Here is a 26,462-nt window from a genome sequence, read left to right as displayed (position 1 = left end):
GGAGGCATACAAGAAAAACAAAGATTTCTTCATACATTTAATGTAACACAGTGTGAGTAACCAATACACAAATGATCATTTCATTTGAGGGGTGAAGTATTCCTTTAATATGTGCACTCTTTTTATGATCATTGCATGTTTTACATTTCTGTTTGTATAAAAATTACCATGAAGGTCATGCATATCAGATGACAGAAAGAACCAAAATATCTCACACACTGTCAGGTCACTTGTGGTCACTGTATTTATGTTTAAGTCTGAGACTATGGGTGATTTTTTTGGTTCTTTTAGTTTATAGAAAAAAGAAACAATCCTGGGACAAACTGATGGAGCTCGACTTGCTTTCAGCCCATTCATTCATTCATTCATTCATGAGCAGTTTGTGCTGCAATCACTCTGCACAGTCATTATTGGTGCTACCACTAGATGGTGCCAAAGTGACTATTTCAAATACACACAGTGGCTTTCATTTGTCTCTGTTAAGTTTTTATATTGTATCAAAGAATTTCATTTTCAACCAGCCTTTATAAAACATGACAGTGGACATGACAGAGTTATTTGAAGCTACATCTGAGTAATTCTAAGTTGTGTGTGTGATGTTTACTCAGAGTGCCCATCAGGTATGTTTGGTCTTGGTTGTCGCCATCGCTGTCAGTGTGACAACAAGGCGTTGTGTGACCATGTGAGTGGAGCTTGTACCTGTCAGGTGGGATGGACCGGAACCTTCTGTGAAAAGCGTAAGAGAAACGCCTTCACATCACAAAGGAAAATTCACTTACTGAATATTTATACATGCTGTTAACAGGCAGTCTTTACATCTGTGTGTTTCAGCGTGTCCTCAGGGTTTCTACGGCCTGGACTGCCAGGAGAAATGTGTGTGTCTAAATGGCGGGAGCTGTGACCACGTCAGCGGAGTGTGTTCCTGTCCTGCTGGCTGGATCGGTCCGTTCTGCAACCTGAGTGAGTGATAGGTGCAGCGCAGAAAGTCATAAAGTTTACAGGTGCTGGTGTCACTTCAGATGAAAGTTAATAGGACGTTGGTGCAGAGGCATTGAAGCACCGAGAACATCTTTGTAACACTGACTCACAGCGGAACAAAAACATGCTTGGTTTCAGAGTTATTTGGGAAAGCCCAGCCCAGTCACACATGAGAAAGCACCGGCTTGATGTTCCCCATGCTTTGGCCTGTATCAATTAACAGACACTGGAATTTCCACTTTTGATCAGCAAAGTTCATCAGGAGGTAACGATATTGTTTGTCCCTCTCCTGGCAGCGTGCCCATCCGGTTTCTATGGGGAAGGATGTAACCAAACCTGCAGCTGCCGTAACGATGGCATCTGCCACCCGGCCAGTGGGCAGTGTGTGTGCACGCCCGGCTGGACCGGACCCAACTGCACAGAAGGTAAGTGAACACATCACAGGGCAATGCTGTTGTCTGTATGACAGGTAAATAAGAGGGTCACATGATGGTTTTGTCTGTGTGTTTTTCTCCCAGAATGCCCTGCGGGGTTTTATGGAGCAGACTGTCGGCAACGCTGCTTGTGTCAGAATGGAGCCACCTGTAACAAGACCAATGGAAAATGCACATGTGCCAGTGGATGGATGGGCACAGCCTGTGAACTGGGTAAGACTCAGAGATGCTGTGAGTAAGAGTCTCCGCATGTGTGACCACGAAACCACTTTCAGATGGATCACTTTAAGGAAAACTCTCATTTATTACAACTTGGGGTTTATTTTTGGACTTTTGGCCGTAGTTTATAAAAACATACTCAGAGCTGGGAGATTTCAGATTTGCTACGGCAAAGATCAACGGGCCGACAGATTTATCACAGTTACTATTTAATTTGGAGGTCAAACAAAAAGTGAGCACACCTGAAATGTCATCGCACAGGAAAACTGTGTGCAACACAGGAAAGTCAGTCTGAACTGACAGATGTTCACAGCAAGACACCATTTTTCCTTCCAGATAAGTTTGACTAACATGGGAGTTTGTTATTAACTTATATGACTGTCTAACTGCTGGAGTTTTTTTGCCTTGTCAAACTTGTTTTTACCAGTTTTGGGTTCTGTTTCTATTTGAATTATCACAAAGTTAAAGGTATACGATGCAGGACTCTCAGTTACTGTTTGTAAAGTCACTCGCCAGCGAAAGTAAAAGTAAAAGCCAACCATTCATTGCGCTGTGTCTCTTGGATGTGTGCTGCTTGGTCTGGCACCTGGTCGCTACCTTTTTATTAAGCCCTGACCCCACCCGAGCACTGTGGGTGTACATGCCCATAAACATCCTGAGCAAAGAAAATAAGAAGAAAATAAGATGATAGAGGTGAAGGGGAGGGTCCCTGCAGAAGAATACCCTGCCACACACCTCTAGTGGGTCGTCAGCGATGATTCAGAGGGATTACTTTTGTATGAGTCTATACATTGTTTTAAGGAGAATCCTGCACAGTATATCTTTAAGCACATTAACTGCACTTGGCGCTCTGCTGCTTCATGTCATCTTACAGAGTGCCCAGAGAAGGCTCTGCTCTGCTGCGCTGAGAGTGAATTCCAACAGCGCTTCAAATTTACGATCAGTCCAGTTTGTACTCTGGAGCTCAGAGTGACTATTTACGAATGCAGTGTTGTTTGTGTGAGAGAGAGAGCAGGGCGCTTAGCTCCAAAAATAGAGTATCAATATGTGGCTGGCCGCCACACATAAATGAATGTGTGGGAAACCCTGGCGGCATCTTTCACTCATCACACTGGAATTAAACAGGACAAACATCTGAACTGAGCCAGAATGAGAAAACAAAAACTGATGTATAAACATTTATCGTCATGGAGGTGAATCTGATGATTTATCTTGATATACACTTTAGGTTATTTGGCTCAGCTCTGGCTGAATTCAGCCTCGTCTTGCAAAGCTGTGATGATGTCGGTTATTCTGGACAATGCAGAAGAATAACATCACCTGAACCGTGAAGTAAACATTTAAAACAGTGGCCTGTGGTTGTTTTACTGCACTCAGGAAATACATTCAGCCTGAATTCAATCTGCTGCCTTAGCTCATTTGTTTTTGCCTACAGTCTGGTTATTTGCTGGCAGAGTTTGTTTCTGCACCACAGACGAGTCTACTCTGTAAAAGACTCTGCCGACCCAGCGATGACATTCCATCTCATTCTCCCTCAGCTCCACATCACACACTATCCTCCCTCTGTGCCTGTTACAACCTTCCCCTGTCGAGCTGTGCCAGGCCCAGCCCCCTCCTCATGCACAGGAAACCTCTAATCCTGTCACTGGCATGTCTTTACCCTCTAAACTCTGTGGCTACTACCTCTGACTGCCAGCTCCACACTGTGTCCAACTGTGAATTAATGGAAAAAAAATACATGTTGCAGCCCTCAGCAGAAAAATGACAGCGCAGTTTTCCTTGTCGTATGTGGTTCACATCATGATGTCTCTGTTTTCTTTCTTTTGTCTCATCTCTCCTGCTCATGGACGCTGCTGTATGTTTACACAGAGTGTGTGGCGGGCCGGTTCGGAGCAGACTGCCAGCAGCAGTGTGAATGTGAGAACGGCGGCCAGTGTGACAGACAGACTGGACGGTGCAGCTGCGGCGCTGGCTGGATCGGAGAGCGCTGTGAGAAAGGTGAGTCTCTTCTGCACAACTGAAGCAAAACTAATGAACCAACAGAAACTTTGACCTCATGGGAGCTGCTGCACTGCGGTAACTGCCTGTTTATTTTTGTTCATTCTAACCTCTGATTTATACCCTCTCTGCTCAGCGTGTGAACCAGGCCTGTTTGGTGCCAGCTGTGAGGAGAGATGTCAGTGTGTGCACGGGGCGTCATGTCACCACGTCACTGGAGAGTGTCAGTGTCCACCAGGGTGGAGAGGAAAACTGTGTGACAAAGGTACAAACCTGCAGTTAAGGAGACTGTGGTGCTCTCTTGCAGCCTCTGGTGGACAGAGTTTGTCCAGCTGGTTTAGTAATGAACCTGTTACATTGTCAAACATCCACATTCAGGATCCAGAAAAACTTTTACATATCGGATAAAACTTGTTTCCTCATATGTTCTGCACTCATTTACTTGATACTATCATTCAGCTTCTCCAAATTGTAATTCTACATTTGTGTATATGAAACACTTACTGCATGTCTGTCTGGGAGGAGCGATCTCTTCTCTGCTGCTCTTTTATCCCCCAAAAGTTTTCTTTTTTCTTTATCTGACTCATCAGGTGTAGACTGTTGCTGTAAACCTGCCGTTGGCCGACTATGTAGGCCGACTTTCTCCCTCCTCTCGCTATGTGCGTGTTGCCATTTTCAAAATCCACTTCATGCCCGATGTTGATCTGTTTTCTCACACGACCAGTCATAGTTGATGTGTCACATCTTTGGACCCTGGCAGCGACATGCGTCAGTGACATTGATGTCACCAATGTACCGTTCCGTTTCACTTCACACGAGCTTCTGTGATATTGTCGTCATAATGTTCTGCACCAGCCACACACAGCCAGCAAGGTCATTTTAATTTGTATGTTTAAAGTCGTGGTTATAATGAACACTGAATATTATCTCCCTCATAGCTTCTTTGTGGTATGTTTACTGTATTATTTACTGTTGTTATTTAGCCTCCTGGCAACTAGTCACAACTTTCACTCCTTTTTCCAGTCACACCCTGAGGAAAAACCCAACGTGGGCCAGTGTTCTTCTTTTGTAACTTCATATTTCATTTTATTTCATTCCATTTATTATATTTGTAAGGACAACACACATTAATCAGCATTTCTGTAAATGTGCCAGTGTTAGCCAGCTGGCTAATTTTCAACTGCAGTCCTTTGGCAAGATGTTTTGAAACCAATAAAAGGATAAAATTCACAGGACAAAGACACAAAGACAGCATTAACTACAGGAAACAGAAATGGCCAAGACAGAACAAAAGCCATGCAAAGCAACAAGCAACAGCAGAGCATCAGTACAACGCAATGATGCAACACACGGCAGTGACTTTTATATGCCCCAAACTAATAAAGGAAATTTATCTGTACATCTTTGGCTCAATGCTAGTGTGCCTGGAATAAGCTCAGTGGCTTCCCTTTTTCCTGTAGTTGAAGTTTCTAGTTTGTTTGTTTTTTAATCTTTTTGCTCTCACAGCTTGCAAATGGTTTGTAGTTTTAATGAGCCCAGTGAGTTCCTCCAGAGCTAATGTAAAGTCAGGCTCCACCTCTTGGTCACAACTATCAAATTATGTTTGTCTTTTTTATCAGTAAAAGTTGTCTCACACAGTCAGCATACGCCACCTCCCCTCATGCAAATGTTCCACCAAAACAAGTCCCCCCGACACAATTTTGATAGGACACAGTTGCTGCACCCTTGACTTACCGCCGCCCAAGACGACTGTGATTGCTTTAAAGAAATATAAACAGCCCAGTGCATTTTTCCGCTATAACAGAATGATTATATTTCCTTCCAGACCTTTCTCTAGCGCTGGCACAGCGCTGTGAAGATACATCTGGCTACATGAGACTCATCCTGTTGAGGCTTTGATCAGATTGTAAAACCCTCTGTAGCAAAATCATAATAAATAAAGTAGACTTGAAAGCTACAAAGAAAAGCTAAATGTATAACTTTTTTTTAAAGTTAAAATTACAGTAAGATCAGAATCTACAAGTACGATTAAGGATAAAGGGAAACGTGCAGAATTAGATTTCCTTCCAAGTTAAAGCTATGAATGTCTTATATCATTTCTACTTTGTCTGCTCTCAGCCTGTTTGCCAGGAATGTATGGAAAAGGCTGCATGCAGCGCTGCAACTGTGCTCAAGGAACATCCTGCCACCACGTCTCCGGAGACTGCGGCTGCCCTCCTGGATTCACAGGAAACGGCTGTGAGCAGAGTGAGTACTGCAGGACCAACGTCTGCTGTCTATTTAGGAAACGAAGACTCTCTGAATGAATGAACATATTAAATGAAACATCTTTAAAGCATCAGCGAGCAAACTGTGCATGTGAACCTCTCTCCCTCTATCAGCTTGTCTTCCAGGAACATTTGGACAGAACTGTAACCAGGTCTGCCAGTGCTCTGAGACAAACCAGCTCTGCCACCCGGTGTCTGGATCATGTTACTGCGCTCCAGGTTTCCACGGCTCCAAATGTGACCAAAGTACGTCAAACAGCACATTTATACCTCTTAGACATATCACATTACACCGAAGCCTCTCAACAGTAATAAATCTCTGCTGTTTTGTTGTTTACAGTTTGTGCAGAGGGTCGCTATGGTGCAGACTGTGAAAGTGAGTGCCAGTGTGAAAACAAAGGGAGGTGTGTTTCTTCCACCGGTGCCTGCAAATGTCCCGCAGGATTTATAGGAGCACGCTGCAACATCAGTGAGTGCATCTGAAACTGTGCTGGTGACAGTGAGTACATTAGTGATAAATGCCAGTATGGGATGACAAGTGTCTGGTGTGTGTCTCGGTGGTAACAGCGTGTCCAGCCGGGCGCTACGGAGTCAACTGTGCTCGGGTGGCGCTGTGTGGAGACGGGGCCCAGAATGACCCGGTCACTGGTCGCTGTGAGTGCATCCCTGGACGCAGAGGAGAGGACTGTGGACACGGTGAGCTCTCAGAACTGTTTAAACACTTTATATATACAGTTTTCAGTTTTACATTAAATAAACATATATTAAGGATGAACAAACCAATGCAAAGAAAATACAAAATTAAATGGAACACACACAAACAACCCACAATATAAAAAGGCTGCCAGACAGTTTACAATATGACATCATCTTTCAGAAATGTTGTCACAACAGTACCGTCTCAGGAGCAACAAAAAGTAACATGAATACATAAATCCAGTTATGTAGCGAGGTTAGTTAGAGTTTCTTTGGATGCAGGGTAATACGACACTGTGCCAAGAACAGTTCCCAAATTCTCTCACATTTATTCAGCGTGTTGGGTTTGTGCAGTCGTGTTCTTTTCATTTGTATAATAGACAACATGTCCTTGAGCCCGCGCTCACAGCAGGGTGGAGTGGTAGACTTTCAGGTGAGGAGAATAGGTTACTTAGCAACCAGCATTCCTACCTGCAGAGCAATCTGCATGTCGTACAGCAGCTCAGAAGTCTCTGCAGAGCATCATAAGACGGTCAGGGTGCGGTCGGGCTGCTGCTGATCCGTTATGATGTGCCATTTACAACAACCGGCAGCCATCAGTCCTACCATTACAGTGCTGGGCAGAAAGCTTTTACCTCCCAGACAGCAGATCATCAGGTGGATTCCTGTTTTGTGATCATCTTTCTGCTGATTTCTCAAAGTTAAACCCTTTCATGAATTAATTATTGAATCACAGAACAATATTTTTAATGTTTGTTGTTAGCTCTAAATAAGTAAAAAGACATGCCCATGATGTTTTTTCTTGTACATGTTATTTTGCAAGACTTACGTTTCTGTCCACTGCAGTGGTCACCATGCATCAGCTGTATAACAAATGTGGTTTATGTTTTTAAACCTTGTATTAAGTGCCAGTAGTATTCACACATAAGAGCATTAAATAATTACAACATTTTTTCTGACCTTTCTTGAGTTCTAATGAATCACTTTTATATAACTGATGCGTGGTGTCCACTGCAGTGGACAGACACAGATATCCTTTGGCACAAAATGGCAACTGGAGTGGACAGATGTATTTTCAGTCCCAGAAATACTGTTATTCAGTATGTAATGTTTTTTTCTTGTACATTTTTTCTAACAACTTTTTCATTTTTATTTTTATTGGAATTTATATATTTCTGCTTGTGTGGTTTTCTGAGAGTTTTAAGGATTTAACAGTTATGTCTGAGGTACATCTCTTTCCTCCGTCCTTTTGAATTTATGATACAGTATCTTGAAACAACAAAGAGATACAGAGAATGGCTCGTTTCTCCTCCCTCCCACTCTACTTCTGGCCCCCCTTTGCTCAGACCACACCCATCTTAAAGGATGTGACATCCAAGAGATCTGTAATGAGGAAACTTATTATTGTACTTATTATTTAAATGTATTAGTCATGCTTCTACTATTGTTATACACATACGGTTATTATTGTCATATACATATACTATCATATATGAATATATACTTACAACATATATACTACCAAAATAATAATATTATAACAATATTATTACTATAATTAATGTATCTCTCTCTGTCACATTTATCATGTTGATCTGTTCTGTACGACATCTACTGCACGCCCATCCGTCCTGGAAGAGGGATCCCTCCTCAGTTTCTCTTCCTTTCTACCATTTTTTTCCCCATTTAAGGGTCAGGACAGACAGAAGTCGTATGCTGTGAAGCCCTCTTAGGCAAAAAGTGATTTGTGATATAGGGCTTTATAAATAAAACTGAAACAGGGCGATTTATGTCTGATTTTTATCCTTACATGTTTGTCGTGTAATTTTTCTGTCACCAGAGTTTAGAGTTAGAGCAGGCCTCATGGGCAGATGTGATTAGTGCGTATGTAACAGTGTGCTTCTGCAGAAGCTAATAATTCTTTTCAGCTTCACCACAAAGTGTGAAGAGTGTCTGACTCAGTGAACTTTAGAGATCACTTCAAACATCAGCAGGAATATGATATTTGCAGTTTTGAAGAGAAAGCTTCGAACGTCACTGTTTCAGAATAGATGATGAGCCTCGACATGCTGTTATCAGATATGCCATAACTACTCTGCAGCCATTTCTGTTTTTTCTGTGACTTGTTGACCTCTCTGAGTGTGAGAACAACCTGAGATCTCTGAGAAGAGACCCTCTGATTGTTTGGAAGTCTAGACTCCTCTGTGCATGTTTCTGTGAGTGTCATCGAGACTCTCTGCTCACTGTAAGGGATTATTTATGGCTGTGTCTGTATAAGTTGTTTTATTACTGTACAGAAATTGAAAGGCAGCATATGGCTCCTTCAGAAGGGAAACAAACCCTGATATCTGCAGGTGGACTTTTACAGACAACACCTTTTTTATTTTAAAGAAGAAAACCAACTTTTTGTCATTTTGTATTTTGTTGCATTTTGATAATAAAGTAGAGTGTTCTGTGTCGTTTAATTTGAGAGTGTGTTTTCCACCTCAGGCTGTCCTCCAGGCTGGTTTGGGACGGACTGTGTCCAACGCTGTAACTGCAGTAATGGTGGAGTGTGTGACTCTGTGACCGGTAACTGTACCTGTGGTCTGGGCTGGACTGGTTCACACTGCGACAAAGGTGACAACAGTTTTATACATCTTGTTTCTTAATGCAGTGGAGCTGATTTTTTTTAAACCTGCTTCTGTAGCATGTTAAACCTAACGTAGAGACTGGTATGAAGTCATGAGGTTGAGTTTTGTCTTCTTGTTTCATCCATCTGTCTCCCAGAATGTCCTGCGGGCAGATTTGGTGCAAACTGTCAGCTGAAATGCAACTGTCAAAATAATGGGACTTGTGACAGAGTGACAGGGACATGTCAGTGCGGTCCAGGCTATTACGGACATCTGTGTGAACACGGTGAGAACTGAACAGATATACACGCACACACAAAGAAAGGCAGAAGTGTGGTCGATAAATCCCATTAAAGACAAAAACAGCAATTTACTGATTCTGATAACATGATGTAGCGTATCCCTCGTTGCCATGGGGCTCCACTGTTGATAAAAATAGGCATTGTAGTTTATTTTGATCCAAAATAATAGTTATTTTGAGCCACTCGGACTTAATCACCAAATATATATTAATCCATGACTAAATATAGTCCTCAACAAATGCATTAAATACTAGTTATATATACTATATTTATAGGCTGACTTCTATAGGGTTGGGTATCTTTTTTAATTTTTTAGACAAGTGCCAGTACCATCTGAAATATAGTGAAAAAGAATTATTACTGTAAGTAACATAAAAAAGAAATACTCAAATAAATGCTCAAAGCACTTGAGTAAAGTAAAAGCACCTCAGAACTACATTGAAGTACAGCTTTGATACCAAGCATTGTCTCAAATGTTTACTTGTTCTCAATGTTAATTAAAAGAACAGAAAATGAAAGTGTCCTGACACATCTTCTAACAAAGCTCTCACTCTTTTCTTTTTTTTTTGGTCAGCTCTATTTAAAGTTTAAAGTTCAGTGTCAGTAACATAAATCACCGTTAAACAGTCCTTGACAGAGGGCTTTTTTTCTGTCTTTGTTTTCTCTGTCTCGATCAAGTACACCTGTCTGCTATTATACAGTGAGGTACAACATAACTGAAGTCTATCTGTGCAGAAAATTTTCCATCTTAATTTGCAGTTTTGCTGTCATATATACCACTGTGTAGACTTGTTTCAGTCACTAGATCTATTGAATCTGCATCAACTAAAGTGCTCTCCTTTAATTTACAGTTATCATTTTGCTAGAAGTATTGCATGGTATATATATTTGATCTTTGCGTGTTACATTTTGGAATGGGTCTCCAAGTAAAAACAACATCGGGATGACACCCTCTTTTATAATTTGCCAAACTCCCTTCATACTGTTCAGGTTTGCAACAGTATGAGATTTTCATGGTACAATAACCATGTCAGAAAATATCGCAGTTTTTGCGATTGAACCAATATTTTATTATTGAAACTTGAAACCATTTTGTTAATGAAGAATGTGTAGAGTCTCCCCTTTGAAAATAACTAAAACAAAGAGGAGATTCTCCGTTCAGCTGTATTTTTATTTTAATATCGATACTTACACTGTATGATAACCATCAACTTTTATATCATGGTACACCTTGAAACAGGTATATTGCTGCACCCCTAATATTTAAATAATCTCCAGTTATCCCACATATCCTCCAACATAAAGATGATACTGAACCGTTATCATACATTGAAACTGTCAGTGGAGTCCTAGAAGTCCTCTTCTAACCAATTTTTTTCATGACTGATAATACATGTCCTGCTCGTACTCATACAGACTTCCCATTTCTCTTTCACATGGAGGGTATTATCTGCCATGTCAGCTGTTAACAGTCTGTAGATGTGGGAGGCATGGGTTTTACCCCGCACACGTTTTTCTATTACCATAATTAAAATGCTGTTCAGCAGCCACTCTTGAGGTCTCAAAGTGAAACTCTGGGGTTTATGTTAATTTGTTAATACAGTGAGGACATTTTAAGCCATAAAGGTCAGCTTTAAATCTGCTAACATGAATCCTTCGTCCTCAGCCTGTCCTCCTGGTCTTCACGGCCCGCTGTGCCAGCTGCAGTGTGACTGTATGAACGGAGCCTCCTGTCACCCAGCGTCGGGCCACTGTATCTGTCCACCAGGATACCGTGGAGCTCGCTGTCACAGAGGTCAGTTAAATCACTGCAGACTACCCCAATGTTATAACAGGATTACTGTCAACTCTTAGCCTAATTTATCCTGTTTTTGTTTTCTCAGTGTGTGAACAGGGTACCTACGGTCTTGGCTGTGCCAAACTGTGTGACTGTGAGGACGACGCTGTGTGTGATCCCGTGTCAGGAAGATGCCTCTGCCCCTCAGGGAAGAGCGGCCTCAGATGTGACATCGGTAATCCTTTTTTTCTGACTTTGAAAACACACATGCAACAAGGTGCTGGCCAGAGAGTCCATCAAAATTAAAATATGTAATTCAACTCCTCTCCTGTAAGCCATGATTTATTTATCAGAGGGAGAGATTTACAAGTTGCTTGTTGAGAGGCATCTTCTCTCTCTAAATTGGGCACTCAATGCCTGAGGGAGTTGAACAAGCAATTAAACTTGAAGCCATTCTTGTAAAGTCTGGTGGATTATATCTGATCTTAAAGGAGTGGATTTTTTTGTAGATGAAGGTAAAATGGGCATCAACCTTTTTACCTAAAAGTTGGCTTGAAAATTGAAAAACTTTTATAAAAAGATAAAATTTAGTATCTCTAACTCCCATCACTAATCAAAGGACAATGTAGGATGCCAGAAACAACCTCAAACATGACCCTGACTATACTTTGACTTTTTATGACATGTACAAAAAAGTCATAGTATGTGTGTTTTAAAATTTGTTATAAAAAGTCATAGTATATTATTTTATTAAAAGTCATAGTAAAGCTTGCCATTAAAAATATTATAAAAAGTCATAGTATGGTGTGTCATTAAAAAAAAGGTCATAGTATAATATGACATTAAAATGCCGTAGTATAGCACGTCTAAAAAAACCTCATAGTATAGTATGTCATAAAGAATATTGTGAAAAGTCATAGTATGATATGACATACAAAATGTCATACTATAGTATGTAAAAAAAAATCACAGAATATTATGGCAAAAAAGTCATAGTATAGAATGGTAAAAAAAAAAAAGTCATAGAATATACTATGGCAAAAAAGTCATTGTATAGCATGTCATAAAAATGTCATTGTATGGTATCGCAAAAAAATATCAGAGTAAAGCCTCTTAAATGTCATTTTAGAGTACGTTATAAAAACATCATAGTAAAGTATGGCAAAAACAATGTCATAGTGTAGTATGTCAAAAAATGTCATAGAATAGCAAGGCATAAAAATGTCATAGTATAGTATGGCAAAAAATGTCATAGTGTAGTATGGTAAAAAAAAAAAAAAAAAAAAAGTCATAGCATAGTTTGTCAAAAAATATCATAGTATAGTATGGCAAAAGATGTCATAGTGTAGTGTGGCATAAAAATATCATACTATAGTTAAAAAATGTCATAGTATAGTATGTCAAAAAAAATCATAGTATAGTATGGCAAAACAATGTCATAGCATAATAAGGTTTGAAAAATGTTATAGTATAGTAAGGCATAAAATTGTCATAGTATAGTATGTCAAAAGATGTCATAGTATAGTAAGGCATAAAAAATGTCATAGTATAGTATGTCAAAAATTCATAGTATAGTATGGCAAAAATGCCATACTATAGTATGATAAAAAAATGTCATAGTATAGTAAGGCATAAAAAATGTCATAATATAGTATGGCAAAAAAAATCATAGTATTGTATGGCAAAAAATGTCATAGTGTAGTTAGGCATAAAAAATGTCATCGTATAATATGTAAAAAAAAAAATGGCATAGTATGGTATGACAAAAAGTCATAGTATAGTATGTCAAAAAAATATCAGAGTAAAGCCTCTTAAATGTCATTTTAGAGTACATTATAAAAACATCATAGTATAGTATGGCAAAAGCAATGTCATAGTGTAGTATGTCAAAAAATGTCATAGAATAGCAAGGCATAAAATGTCATAGTATAGTATGGCAAAAAAAATCATTGTATAGTATGTCAAAAAATGTCATAGTATAGTATGGGGAAAAATGTCATAGTATAGCATGTCAAAAAAGTCAAAGTGAAGTATGTTAAAAAAATATCATTGTATAGTATGGCACAAAAATTGTAGCATATAATGGAAAAAGATGTCAGTATAATATGGCAAAAAAAAAGTCATAGTATAGTAAGGCATAAAAATGTCATAGTATAGTATGGGAAAAAATGTCATAGTATAGCAAGGCATAAAAATGTCATAGTATAGTATGGCAAAAAAAATCATTGTATAGTATGGTAAAAAATGTCACCATAGTATGTCAAAAAAATCATTGTATAGTATGGCAAAGGATGTCAGTAAGGCATAAAAAAAATGTCAGTATAGTATGGGAAAAAAAGTCATAGTATAGTAAGGCATTAAAAATGTCATAGTATAGTATAGGAAAAAATGTCATAGTATAGTAAGGCATTAAAAATGTCAGTATAGTATAGGAAAAAATGTCATAGTATAGCAAGGCATAAAAATGTCATAGTATAGTATGGCAAAAAAAAGTCATAGTATAGTAAGGCATTAAAAATGTCATAGTATAGTATGGGAAAAAATGTCATAGTATAGTAAGGCATTAAAAATGTCATAGTATAGTATGGCAAAAAAAATCATTGTATAGTATGTCAAAAAATGTCATAGTATAGCATGTCAAAAAAGTCAAAGTGAAGTATGTCAAAAAATATCATAGTACAGTATGGCAAAAAAATTGTAGCATATAATGGCAAAAAATGTCATAGTATAATATGGCAAAAAATGTCATAGTATAGTATGGCAAAAAAAATGTCATAGTATAGTAAGGCATTAAAAATGTCATAGTATAGTATGGGAAAAAATGTCATAGTATAGCAAGGCATAAAAATGTCACCATAGTATGTCAAAAAAAATCATAGCATAGTATGGCAAAGGATGTCAGTAAGGCATAAAAAAATGTCAGTATAGTATGGCAAAAAACTCATAGTATAGTAAGGCATTAAAAATAGTATAGTATGGGAAAAAATGTCATAGTATAGTAAGGCATTAAAAATGTCATAGTATAGTATAGGAAAAAATGTCATAGTATAGCAAGGCATAAAAATGCCATAGTATAGTATGGCCAAAAAAAAAAGTCATAGTATAGTAAGGCATTAAAAAAGTCATAGTATAGTATAGGAAAAAATGTCATACTATAGTAAGGCATTAAAAATGTCATAGTATAGTATGGCATAAAAATGTCATAGTATAGTATGGCAAAAGAAATCATTGTATAGTATGTCAAAAAAGTCAAAGTGAAGTATGTCAAAAAATATAGTACAGTATGGTAAAAAAAATTGTAGCATATAATGGCAAAAAATGTCATAGTATAATATGGCAAAAATAATGGCAAAAAATGTCATAGTATAATATGGCAAAAAATGTCATAGTATAGTATGGCAAAAAAAATGTCATAGTATAGTAAGGCATTAAAAATGTCATAGTATAGTATGGGAAAAAATGTCATAGTATAGCGTGTCAAAAAAGTCAAAGTAAAGTATGTCAAAAAATATCATAGTATAGTATGGCAAACAAATTGTAGCATATAATGGCAAAAAATGTCATAGTATAATATGGCAAAAAATGTCATAGTATAGTATGGCAAAAAAAAATGTCATAGTATAGTAAGGCATAAAAATGTCATAGTATAGTATGAGAAAAAACATAGTATAGCATGTCAAAAAAATCATTGTATAGTATGGTAAAAAAATGTCACCATAGTATGTCAAAAAAAATCATAGTATAGTAAGGCATTAAAAATGTCATAGTATAGTATAGGAAAAAATGTCATACTATAGTAAGGCATTAAAAATGTCATAGTATAGTATGGCAAAAATGTCACAGTATAGTATGGGAAAAAATGTCATAGTATAGTATGGGAAAAAAATGTCATAGTATAGTATGTCAAAAAAATCATTGTATAGTATGGTAAAAAAAATGTCACCATAGTATGGCAAAAAAATATAGTATAGTATGGCAAAAAAAATTGTAGCATATAATGGCAAAAAAATTCATAGTATAGTATGGCAAAAAAAAATGTCATAGTATAATAAGGCATTAAAAATGTCAGTATAGTATGGGAAAAAAATGTCATAGTATAGTATGGGAAAAAAATGTCATAGTATAGTATGGGAAAAAATGTCATAGTATAGTATGTCAAAAAAATCATTGTATAGTATGGTAAAAAATGTCACCATAGTATGTCAAAAAAAATCATAGTATAGTAAGGCATTAAAAATGTCATAGTATAGTATGGCATAAAAATGTCATAGTATAGTATGGCATAAAAATGTCATAGTATAGTATGGCAAAAAAAATCATTGTATAGTATGGTAAAAAATGTCACCATAGTATGTCAAAAAAAATCATAGTATAGTATGGCAAAGGATGTCAGTAAGGCATAAAAAAATGTCAGTATAGTATGGAAAAAAATGTCATAGTATAGTATGTCAAAAACGTCATAGTATAGTAAGGCATAAAAAATGGCATAGTATAGAATGTCAAAAATTCATAGTATATTATGTTGAAAATATCAGTATAGTATGGCAAAAAAAATGTCATAGTATAGTATTGCAAAAAGTGTCATAGTATAGTTAGGCATAAAAAATGTCATCGTATAATATGTTAAAAAAAATGTCATAGTATAGTATGGCAAAAAATGTCATAGTATAGCAAGGAAAAAAAAATTATAGTAAAGTATGGCAAAAATGTCACAGTATAGCAAGGCATAAAAATTGTCATAGTATAGTATGTCAAAAATGTCACAGTATAATATGGCAAAAAAATAGTGTAGGATGTCATAAAAAAAATCATAGTAAAAGTAAAATTTCTTAGTATAGTATGGCAAAAAAAAGTCATAGTATAGTCTATAAAAAAATCTTAGTAAAGTATGGCAAAAATGTCACAATATAGCAAGGCATAAAAATTGCCATAGTATAGTATGTCAAAAAATGTCATGTATGGCAAAAAAAAAAAACATAGCATATGTTAAAAAATGTCAGTGTAAGATATAAAAAAAATCATAGTATAATTTGTTAAAAAAATGTCTTAGTATAGCATGTCAAAAAAATCTCAGTGTAGGATATCATAAAAAAAACTCATGGTACAGTATGTTATAAAACATTTCATAGTATAGCATTTTATTAAAAGTCTTAGTATGTCATAAATGAAAATGTTATTAAAAAATGTCAGTATATAACATGTCATAAAAATGTCAGTGTGTGCAGTTTTCAGTGAGCCCCTCATTAGTCATGTCAGTGGTGTCAGTCTTCTGTGTATTTGTGTTTTCAGACTGCAGAGCCAATCGTTACGGCCCAGACTGTGCAGAGACCTGTGAGTGTGACAACGGGTCGCAGTGCGACCGACGTAACGGCCGCTGTACCTGCCTGCACAGCTGGATCGGGCTCTCTTGTCAAGAAGGTAAAGACCAACCACTGTGACTGTCACACACATTACTGCTGTCTTACCAGTTCTCTTCATCATCAGATCCAGGTGGACATCAGGTGACGAGCTCTGCTGACTCTCGAGTCAGAACACAAGTGACATTTCAGCTGACTTGATGAAATAACTAGTTAAAGTGCTGACAGCGCTCTGTTCCTGCAGAGACAGCACTTTCTCTTTGGTGTCGTCTTTATTCTGATCAAATATGAACGTGTGTGTGTGTTGTGTTGAGCTGGATTCACAGCTGTTTGTGTGTGTTTCCTCAGGTGGACCTCCGCAACTCAGCCACAGCAGCAGCAGAGGAGACTCGCAGCACAACAACTCGTTATAGCACTGACATCTAAACTGGAAGACTCGAACTATAACTGGGACAGATCAGCTACGTTTTACTGGAGAGACTCAACTGAGTGAACGCTTGTGACAGGAAGTTGTAGCAGGCAGCTGGACGACCTTCATGGAAACAGAGACTCTCTGATGAGAACTGCATTTCATGTTTGGACCTGAGCTGGATGACACTTTTTTTTTTTTTTTTAAAGTACCAAAGTGTCCTTCGAACTGTCTGAGCCACAGTGGTACTTCTCTTGCAGTCTTCAGGATGGAAATCGCTCCTCAAAACCTACATCAGAGTGCAGAGTCGAGAGACCGTGGTCGTGTTTGCTGCACTTTCAGTATTTTGTGTTGATTATTTTGTCGTTAAAATACCTTTAGCAGGTACTGTATATAAAATAATCTGTAATTTTGTGAGGAAACTGCTGGATATGATGCAACTTCTGCCACTGAGGCTGTTTTTAAAACCACATTTCATTACCTGCCTGTACTATGAAGATGTTTTTCACTCTACACAATATGAAGTACTGCCCTCAGTCACATGGTGCTATGGTGCTTCACTGTGCAGAGCAACGAGGACGATAATGATCAGTAGACAGTGAAGCACATTCCTGTTGACTAAACATCTTCTAGCAGACAGCTCGACCTTTACAATATGAGTCAGTCATTTGCACCTTTAGGGTTAAGAGTCTAAATATTTTCCTTTGAGTTGATGTTGTGTATAAATTGCTTCATATTTATATTTCACACAGTTGTATACAATCGAATATTAAAATGCATCCTATGTCTTCCACTGGAGACCGACTCTACAGTCCAGTAAACATCCCAACATGATATTTTACACATGAATGCCAATAAAAACAGACACAAAAAAGGTTTGTTTACCATTCTTATTTTATCATTATTTCATTTTCATTGAAGATCGAAGCTGTACATCCTGTCTAAATTCAGATTCAAGCACAGTGCAGATAGCAACGCCTGCAAAAGAAAATTAAAAAAGAAAAAGAGAAAAGGCAGAGGTGATCACAACCAGAAATATATATATATACAAAGGTCAAACTATGTACAGGAGATACCAGGCTCTCACTACGTCATCTTCAGAGTGAAGTCAGTCCACCGATGCATTCACGTCAGAGCATTCCTCATAGATGCATACACAACACAAACAAATTGCTTCTTTTTGTCAGTCTTAAAATCGATACAATACTGATAGGAAAAATGCAGCATGATGAAAAAAATAAAAACAATTCTTTTTGATTCTCTCGACTGCATTAAAGGCTAAAACATAAAAAATATATTCTCTGTATCACCTGGAACCTTCTGTAAAATAAGCTCTATCCATCTGTGGCTCTGCTTTCACTTCTCCACCAGTCATTAAAATGTCAGAACAGCAAACATGAAGAAACTGGGACCTCTTAAAGCATGAGTTTCTCCTACACAGGCGAGGGCACCAGGTAACTACACTTCAGCCTCAAAACATTAACAGTTATTTCTACAATGTGCAGAAACCTTTAACACCACCAGATCGTTGTTGGGCGGGTCAGCACGGTGTGAAATAACACTGATGGTCCAAACTAAATGCACAGCGATACCTTTTAAAGGGAAAGTCTGACACTTTGGGAAACATGCTTATTTACTGTCTTTGCTGAGAGTTAGATGATTCGATTGACACCATGTCTCATGTCTGTGCACGAAATATGAAGCTACCGCCAGCAGCAGGCTAACTTAGCTTAACATAAAGACGGGGGACAGGGAGACGGCCTGGTGCTGTACAAAGATAACAGTCCAGTGACCTACGCCTCTAACGTCACTGTACGACTGTTGGTCGTCAGACTGCTGCACTGATCACATGACACGACTGTTATTACAGGCTGTCTTTAAGTTGTGGTTTGCAAATTACACGAGTGATCAGCAACGTGGGGTCACACATTACAAGCAATTTCACCAGGAGGAATCCCCAACGACAATCTTATTTCCTAGGGTGGTAAAGGCATGACCTGCCTACTCTCCCTATGATTGGCTAGTACTCGTCCTCATTGGTTGGATTGGTTAAGTTTAGGCAAACGGAGTGAGACTGGTTGGAAGAATGTCAGAGTAAACCCATCAGAGGCAGAGTAGGGACAAACTCACGTCTGTCTGTTCTCCAAACTACATTTAATCAACAAAACATGATACAGGAAAGGACTACATCTGCAAGAAGCTAGCGATCCAAGCTGTTTGTGCGCTGATTTGCAGTCGTTCTCACTGTCACGTCCGCTGACGTTCTGTTGCAGGTGTTGCGACTCCTCCCAGATATTCCCCTCTGCCTGTATCTTGCACTCTCATTGGCTTTAATTTGTCGCTACTGACAAAACAAATTTCACACTTCAGGATCTGGACTTGCAGACAGGTCCATAGAAACACCTCAGGCGTTTGCAATGCATCTCTCAGATCGCATCTTTGCGTGCTCCGATATGCCTCTGATCTGGGGCTTATGTCTGCGATCTTCAAAAGCTGTCGGCGAATGGAAAAACGGGTTAAAAACTTGCTATAAGGCTCACTAATTAATAAGTTATATCTAGTTTGTTTGGAGCCTTAAGTGTTTTTCTTTGGCAGAAAAGCGGTGGCATGGTGTTGGGGAGCGCTTCATCCCAGCGCCGTGCGTGGGTTTGGTATCTATGACAACAATATCTTGACACTAACATTAACTAGGCAGCTGACGCGATGCTACATTAACAGACGGCTGACTACACGGTTAGCAAACTTAAACAGTGCTGTGATAAAAGCACAACACTCCGCAGCAACATCCAGTGTCCGCTGGTCGATCTGCTCCCACAAATGGTCTTTACTGTCTTTGTTGTGACAGCAGCCTAAAGCTAAAGGAGCAGCAGTGACATCACCGGCGCATTTTTGAAAAGTTGACAGGAGTGTGCGCACAAAAAAGCTGCAGCACTCTGAAAAAAAAAGATGCTGGGCGTGGTGCTTTCCTCTAGGTGGCAGCATACGCTACTCCTCATTGTGAGCAACTGGAAAAGACGCCAGTGCTGAAAGGAAAAAAATCTGCTCAACAAACAAACGACGATTTGCCGTTTTACAGGAGGATTATGAACAGGTCTCGTGTTAAAGTCTGTTTCCCTACCCAGCAAACTAATTATTGTATGGATTAAACAAACAAGTTATAACGTGATAATCGGTGAGCTTTAGAGGAGCAGGTTGGAGGATCAGGTGCCAACCAGCTGTTTCCAGTCTTTATGCTAAGCTAAGTTAGCCTGCTGCTCGCTGTAACGTGACTTCATATTTCAACAGACAGCCGTGAGTGGCATCAATCTCCTTTTAACTCTTGGTATAAATGAGAGTATTTCCCAAAATGTCACACTCTAAGTCTCAAACGTCCTCCCTGCTCCCTGCAGATGAAAATATTTAAGACACAGAAACTCCACAGACGAAATGAACTAAATGCTCTTTGAGTTTTTTTTTTTTTTTCTCTTCTTTTGAGAAACACTCAGACACAGCAAATCAACCATATACAGGGATCAACTAATACAACAGGCTAAAGCAAGGGATTAGTTTAGTTGCCTCTCCCCCTCCTCTCACACACACACACACACACACACACACACACACTCACGCATGCACACCAACAGGATCAACAGCAGAGACATGAAATCACTTTGCCGCTGTTAAAAATCAACTCGGAGGAGAAGCATCTTCATCCGCACAAATCCCGCACAGTAACATTAACTTTGATTATCCCCTCCACTCTAACGCCTCATTCACGTCGCCATTCACACTAATATGACAGTTTTATTTATGTGTACTTGTTTATTTTCGGCTAAGAATCGTTTATCAGCTGTTAGTAAAGATTTGTTTACCTACACGACGTGTTAGTAAGCGGAGTAGCGTCAGCTTGCTCGTCCCGTAGGTACTGTAGGCCGGGTGAAGAGGGTCCATGCTTGGAGGATGTATCACATGCTATCCACTTGTGCTTTGATCACAGTAAGAGAGCACCCAAAGGAGAAAGAATGATATAAGGTGGCGTCTAATTCTGCAGTAATATTTCTGACACGTCTCAGGTTGTACGGCGCCTGAAACAAACCTTACTGATCCTAAAGCGAGTAGCTGTACTTATGCATTCTGTATATGAAGGACATATTTGTTAGCTAGTATAACAGCGTGGTCAATAAAGATATATATATGGAGTTATGTCCATACTATTGGTAGATAACAAGCCGGACAGCACATGCGTCAAGATGAGTTCTATAATCTTGCAGGAAGTGAGAGTGAAACACTCGGGTGTGTCGTCAAAGAGAAATGAAGAAGAAGAAGAAGAAGATCTTTGGCTCAAGCCACGCTAAGATGCCACTGGTCCTGCCCAGTGTCCACACATGAAAGAAAGACAGACGAGTAAATACAACCTCCAGACCATGTGCACGCCAACACACGACTAAAAACCACCTGCTCTGTTCCCTGAGCTGCTGCCACCCGCTGATTAACTGGACACGCCGCCTCTTCCTCCAGTCAGCGTTCCAGTGTTTACTGGGGACACGAGACCGGTCGGCCAAAGGGGCAGCTGTCGAGCTGCTCGCCTACGCCAAAGCCCACAGCACAGTCTGATGCAACTGTAAATAAGGCAAAATACTTGAACAGAATTTGATCAAGGAGAAGTTTCCATGAGATGTGGAGCCAGCGCTGATATGACCACTTCCTGCACAGTAAATCCTCAGCCTGAGAGCGGAGAGCAGAGGCTGGGCGACACAGTGAAGTACCACACTGCGTTTGATTGAACGCGACCGCAGTTTCCGACCGTTAGGGGTGAATAAATAGCTAATCTCTTCAGTGGCAGATGAGTTGCCCCGATACGTTGGCCTACTCTCCGGAGGAACCTCATTCCCCCTCCTCATGTCGAGACAGCAGGAGAGTCGGAGCATGAGGCCGGACGAACGCACTGCCAGTGAAGACACAAAGGGAGGATGAGGAGGAGAGGGACCTATCAGGAGGAGATATGATTTTATAGTGCAATGGCTGTGATATAAGACTTGTAATACCCATCCTCTCCCCTCCTAAGAACTACCCTCCAACACCTACTGACAATACTAAAGTGCTGATTGTTAAAGCCCACGCACAGGCTCGTACACGGACGATGTCGACAACACAAACAAAAGGTTTTTCAGAGAAACCTTGACGGACTCGTACAGTACACAGGTGTTTTGTAAACAGAACGTCCAAGGAACAAATGCATGGCTATGGTACATGTGCAACAGAGTAGTTCTCATATATTCCTACAGTATGAACTTAATCTTCCTTTAGTTGCATTCAGTTTTAGAAATCAAAGCAAATAAAAAAAAGAAATCTGGCTGCCAAGCAAGCGTGTGCTTATTTTTTTAAAAAGGTATTTTTTTCTCTACTGTTTTAAAATACGTTCAGCTGAATTGAATGTATAACTGATTTAAGTATGAGCGCATATCCCTAACCTCTCTTCCACTTCTGTCTCTCTTCCCGTCCCCCCACCCCCACCCCCCCTGGAGGTGACTGTATTTTTTCCCCCTTTTCTTATCTTATCCCTGTAACTCTAAATGAGGTGCCCTGGGTGGCCTTGGTGTGGCCAGACTCATGCGCCAGGGTCTCACTCAGTAAAAGCTCAAGCAAACAGAGGATCAGGCAAAGGTGGGGCACTGCGGCTGCAGCCCGGGTGCAGCCCTGCCGGGCGGGGCCGTGCTGCGCGTTAGGAGCGGTAGTCCTTTTTACTGTACGGCTTGTTCCCCAGGATGCTGTCCACCTCGTGTGTGATGGACGATGACAACTTTGGAAGAACCTGCGACAGGAGAGAGACACAGATGGTGACCATGTTCACGTCACAGTTACTGTCGGCGGTTTGGGTTTTTGTTTAACAGAGAAAATCATCACAAAGGTTCTGCAGTTACACATCACAACCTCAGGAGACTGCTGACAGTGACTTTCTAGTCTTCACCAATGTCGTGCCGTCCAGTCTGTAATTTCCAGCAATATCAATACAGCAACCAAAAGACTGGGACAATGATTGACGGCCTGACAGCTGATGTGCAGCTTATTTAAAGGTCCAGTGTGCATTAGAGGGTTTAGGGGGATTATTAGCAGAACTGGAATATAACACAGTAAGTATGTTTTCTTTAGTGTATAATCATCTGAAAATAGGAATTGTTGTGTTTTTTTCATTGAAATGAGCTGTTTATATCTACACAAGTAGCATGTCCTTGTATATGTAGATCAACATGTTATAATGCCATGTTTCTACAGAAGCCCAGAGCAGACAAACCAAACACTGGTTCTAGATAGTACGGTTCTCTCCACCGTAGTTAGCAGCCCTTCTGTGACAAGCAACGATGGAAAACTCAGATTTTTTAATGTGAAACTGCTTCATTCAGTTTTACTGGTTTTAATCATCAGGTCTGTTTGTTTTGGAGACGAAGACAGCTCTGTGGCTCCTGACAAAAACCTCCTGAACAATGAACACTGAAGGAATCGTAACCTGGAGAAGTTTCACCTGGTTGTAATACACAGTCCTCACCACTAGCAGCCACTAAATCCTCCTGAATCTTACATACTGCTCCTTTAATTTGTATACAAATCTTGTGAGTGACTTAATTAAAATTAACTTGATAACAGTTTTGATGACTTATATCTTACTCACATTCAGCTGATTTGTAAGTGTAAATTATTACACAAGTATTCACATGCTGGTAGTAGCAATAAGCACAAAAAACCCCGACCCTTCATTTAGAGTAAAAGTCCTCCACTCAAAATTTAAATCAAGTGAAAGTATTATTAACAAAATATACTACAATTATTGAAGTAAAAATACTCCTTACACAGCAGAACGCCCCCTGTCAGTGTTATATCATAATTTGTTACTGTAAATCCCTTAACCCTTCACTGTTTAAAATAAACATTTAATTTCACCATGATGTATTTAGTTTTTCCTCAGTCTCTGTGGTAGAATTCTCAGATCAGAATTTATGTTCTCAAAAGTTCTTGTTCAACCTCCTCATCATCTTACTGTTAATTTATCATGTTGATCTGTTCTGTACGTCATCTGTTGCACGTCTGTCCGTCCTGGAAGAGGGATCCCTCCTCAGTTGCTCTTCCTGGGGTTTCTACTGTTTTTTTCCCTGTTAAAGGGAGTTTTTCCTTATCTGCTGCGAGGGTCCAAAGGACACAGGGATGTCGTATGCTGTAAAGCCCTGTGAGGCAAATTGTGATTTGTGATATTGGGCTTTATAAATAAAATTGATTGACTGATTGACTTGTGCACATCACAGAAGCAATTTCTGATTTTTATGAATAAAGTGCAAACTTTTTGCTCATTCATGCAAATGATTATGTACAATTGTTTTCTATCTATACTATCAATTACTCATGTCATGTTGATCACAATGTATTATACTGCTTCTCTGTTTCCCCCGGAAACATCTAAACATAGGTTCTTAAGTCACTAAATGCAAAATAGTTTAGCAGCTTTTATAATCTGTCAGCATATTTTCCAAACATTTCTAAATTGCTCTCAGGTGAATCTTGACTTTCACTATTAAAAGGGGAATATGTGAGGCGTTTGATGATCAAGCAGATCTTTAAAATAGCTTGTGTACGGTTCTGCCAGAGGGTGTTTCCTGTGTTGACATTTTTGATTTTTGTTTTTGTTTTTTTGCAGTGCTGTACAGTCGTCTTTTCTTTTTGTATTATAATGACAGTCTGTCAGCAAATTACACGACAAAGTGTAAAGGTGTAAATAAAAAGTGTTGCCTTGTGCATTTTCAATCGGTGACTACGTTTACATGTTCTCTAATATTCTGTTATTATTTCAAATATGACAATATACTGAATTGGATGTCATGTCAACATCATATTCTGTTTGGATATTCTGAATCAGGCCTTTTTCCTGAGTGAAGCATGTTCTAATTAAGACGTGGGATATGCTGATATTAAATAAGGGTTTTTGTCGCAGTTTGTGACACGCGGCCTCTCGCCTGTTTATGGTCAGCTCTGTGCGTTGCCATGGTTACATTGTTAACAAACAACAGTCTTCAAGGCTGTGAGTTAGAGATGCATGGCTGAAAGAAACGCTGACATTTCTGGTCAGAAGAAGAAACAAACCGACTTTAAACAATCATGAAAGACTTGGATATCAACAGGTTTTTGGAAATGCACAAATATTATGACACTGACCTTTTCAAAAAGGCGGCTGAAGGCATGAAAGAGGGAGGCTGCGTTCACACAGTTAAACAAGTCACCCACTGGTGGAAAACAAAACCTATTTTGACGCAAATAATCAAAATGACACAACAGACTCCGGACGTTTCACTTTTCCATATTTTCACATGTTAAACGACTTGTTAGGGCACGAGAATCGAAGCATGGATGACAGAATGTCAAAAAGGAATATTAGCAGAATATCTATTTCATCAGCCTTGTAACCAGCATAAAATAAATTATAAAATAAATAAATATTTTGAACAGGTAAACATCACTGTCATTAAAACATGGGCAATAGTTTATATCAGGAGATACTTGGAGTACACTGTATACTGACAACATGACTAAGCATTTGCTGTCTTGTTTGTAAACAGTGACACAAAGGACTTGTCATTCTGAAGGCTCTGACATGTTGACTGACAGAAATATTAATTTCTGAGAGATAAACTGAGAAACTGGAGCAAGTGACGGCTTCCCCAGATAATCTGTGTTGTGCTGTTAACAGAAATTGTTTTGAGAAATCCACTTACTGTGAATGTTGAGGATGATTTGAGAAATCTACCAAAGTCACCACAAAAAGCTAAATGAAAACCTCCACTATGTAGAAAACAGAAAATAATTTGTTTTCTTCCTGCAGTGTAGACGTGAAATTAATACTAAAAACAGGTCAGTTTTTATGGTCCGTTTTTTTAAGACGAGGGGCTGTGTGTCTATTTCAGGGTCTGTGATGTAAAATCCCTGGCAAAAGGGAAACTGCGGAGCCCTTGGGAAATGTGAGCATAACATTTCAAAAGTGAAATATCAAACGTGCTAAGAGAGAGGAGACATATAGCGTGCATACATCCAGTGCACACACGCAGGGGAGGACACACAGAGCATCAGAATATAAAAGAGGAGGAATGCTCTTTTCTGCAGGCCAGACATAATGTGAGGAGAGGACGTAAACCCCCACCGCTCTGAGAACCCCATTAAAAGAGTGAATCTTATCAGGGGAGGAAGACGTGGCCGTAAGCTCGTCTCCAATCCCCCTGGCAAATGCTACTCCGCTGACCTTATTAACTCGGTACAGTAAAGCACCCGAGCGTGCAGCAGCAAACCGCCCAAGAGGCCGAGCTGTACCCAGGAGAGGAGGCTGCTGTTACGGACTGTGAGGCACGAATACGAGGCCTGATGAAACAGGTCAGGTCACATTTTCACAAATTAAGCCA

General features: G+C 39.3%; 2 protein-coding genes across 8 annotated transcripts in view; one reads left to right on the top strand and one right to left on the bottom strand.

The window, feature by feature from the left end:
- Positions 1-17,847, top strand: part of megf6b (multiple EGF-like-domains 6b) — a 94,950-nt gene extending 77,103 nt beyond the window's left edge. Inside the window, exons 23-38 of the mRNA XM_050037256.1 lie at positions 609-737; positions 832-960; positions 1,275-1,403; positions 1,497-1,625; positions 3,501-3,629; positions 3,766-3,894; positions 5,748-5,876; positions 6,011-6,142; positions 6,237-6,365; positions 6,464-6,592; positions 9,083-9,211; positions 9,362-9,490; positions 11,173-11,301; positions 11,390-11,518; positions 16,573-16,701; positions 16,989-17,847. Of these exons, the coding sequence (XP_049893213.1) occupies positions 609-737; positions 832-960; positions 1,275-1,403; positions 1,497-1,625; positions 3,501-3,629; positions 3,766-3,894; positions 5,748-5,876; positions 6,011-6,142; positions 6,237-6,365; positions 6,464-6,592; positions 9,083-9,211; positions 9,362-9,490; positions 11,173-11,301; positions 11,390-11,518; positions 16,573-16,701; positions 16,989-17,053 (2,003 nt within the window). The 3' untranslated portion in view covers positions 17,054-17,847. The remainder of the gene's footprint in view (positions 1-608; positions 738-831; positions 961-1,274; positions 1,404-1,496; positions 1,626-3,500; positions 3,630-3,765; positions 3,895-5,747; positions 5,877-6,010; positions 6,143-6,236; positions 6,366-6,463; positions 6,593-9,082; positions 9,212-9,361; positions 9,491-11,172; positions 11,302-11,389; positions 11,519-16,572; positions 16,702-16,988) is intronic.
- Positions 17,848-20,439: 2,592 nt separating this feature from the next.
- The window catches only part of kcnab2a (potassium voltage-gated channel subfamily A regulatory beta subunit 2a), a 122,261-nt gene continuing 116,238 nt past the window's right edge, over positions 20,440-26,462 (bottom strand). For all 7 annotated transcript variants that reach the window (XM_050037260.1, XM_050037262.1, XM_050037261.1 and 4 more), the window contains one exon: positions 20,440-22,840. In XM_050037260.1, coding sequence (XP_049893217.1) covers positions 22,751-22,840 — 90 coding nt within the window. In that variant the 3' untranslated portion in view covers positions 20,440-22,750. The remainder of the gene's footprint in view (positions 22,841-26,462) is intronic.

Source organism: Epinephelus moara, chromosome 24 (genome assembly GCF_006386435.1).
Source record: "Epinephelus moara isolate mb chromosome 24, YSFRI_EMoa_1.0, whole genome shotgun sequence".
Taxonomy (NCBI): domain Eukaryota; kingdom Metazoa; phylum Chordata; class Actinopteri; order Perciformes; family Serranidae; genus Epinephelus; species Epinephelus moara.
The sequence above is the reverse complement of the archived record's forward strand: the minus strand, read 5'-3'. Positions and strand labels throughout refer to the sequence as shown.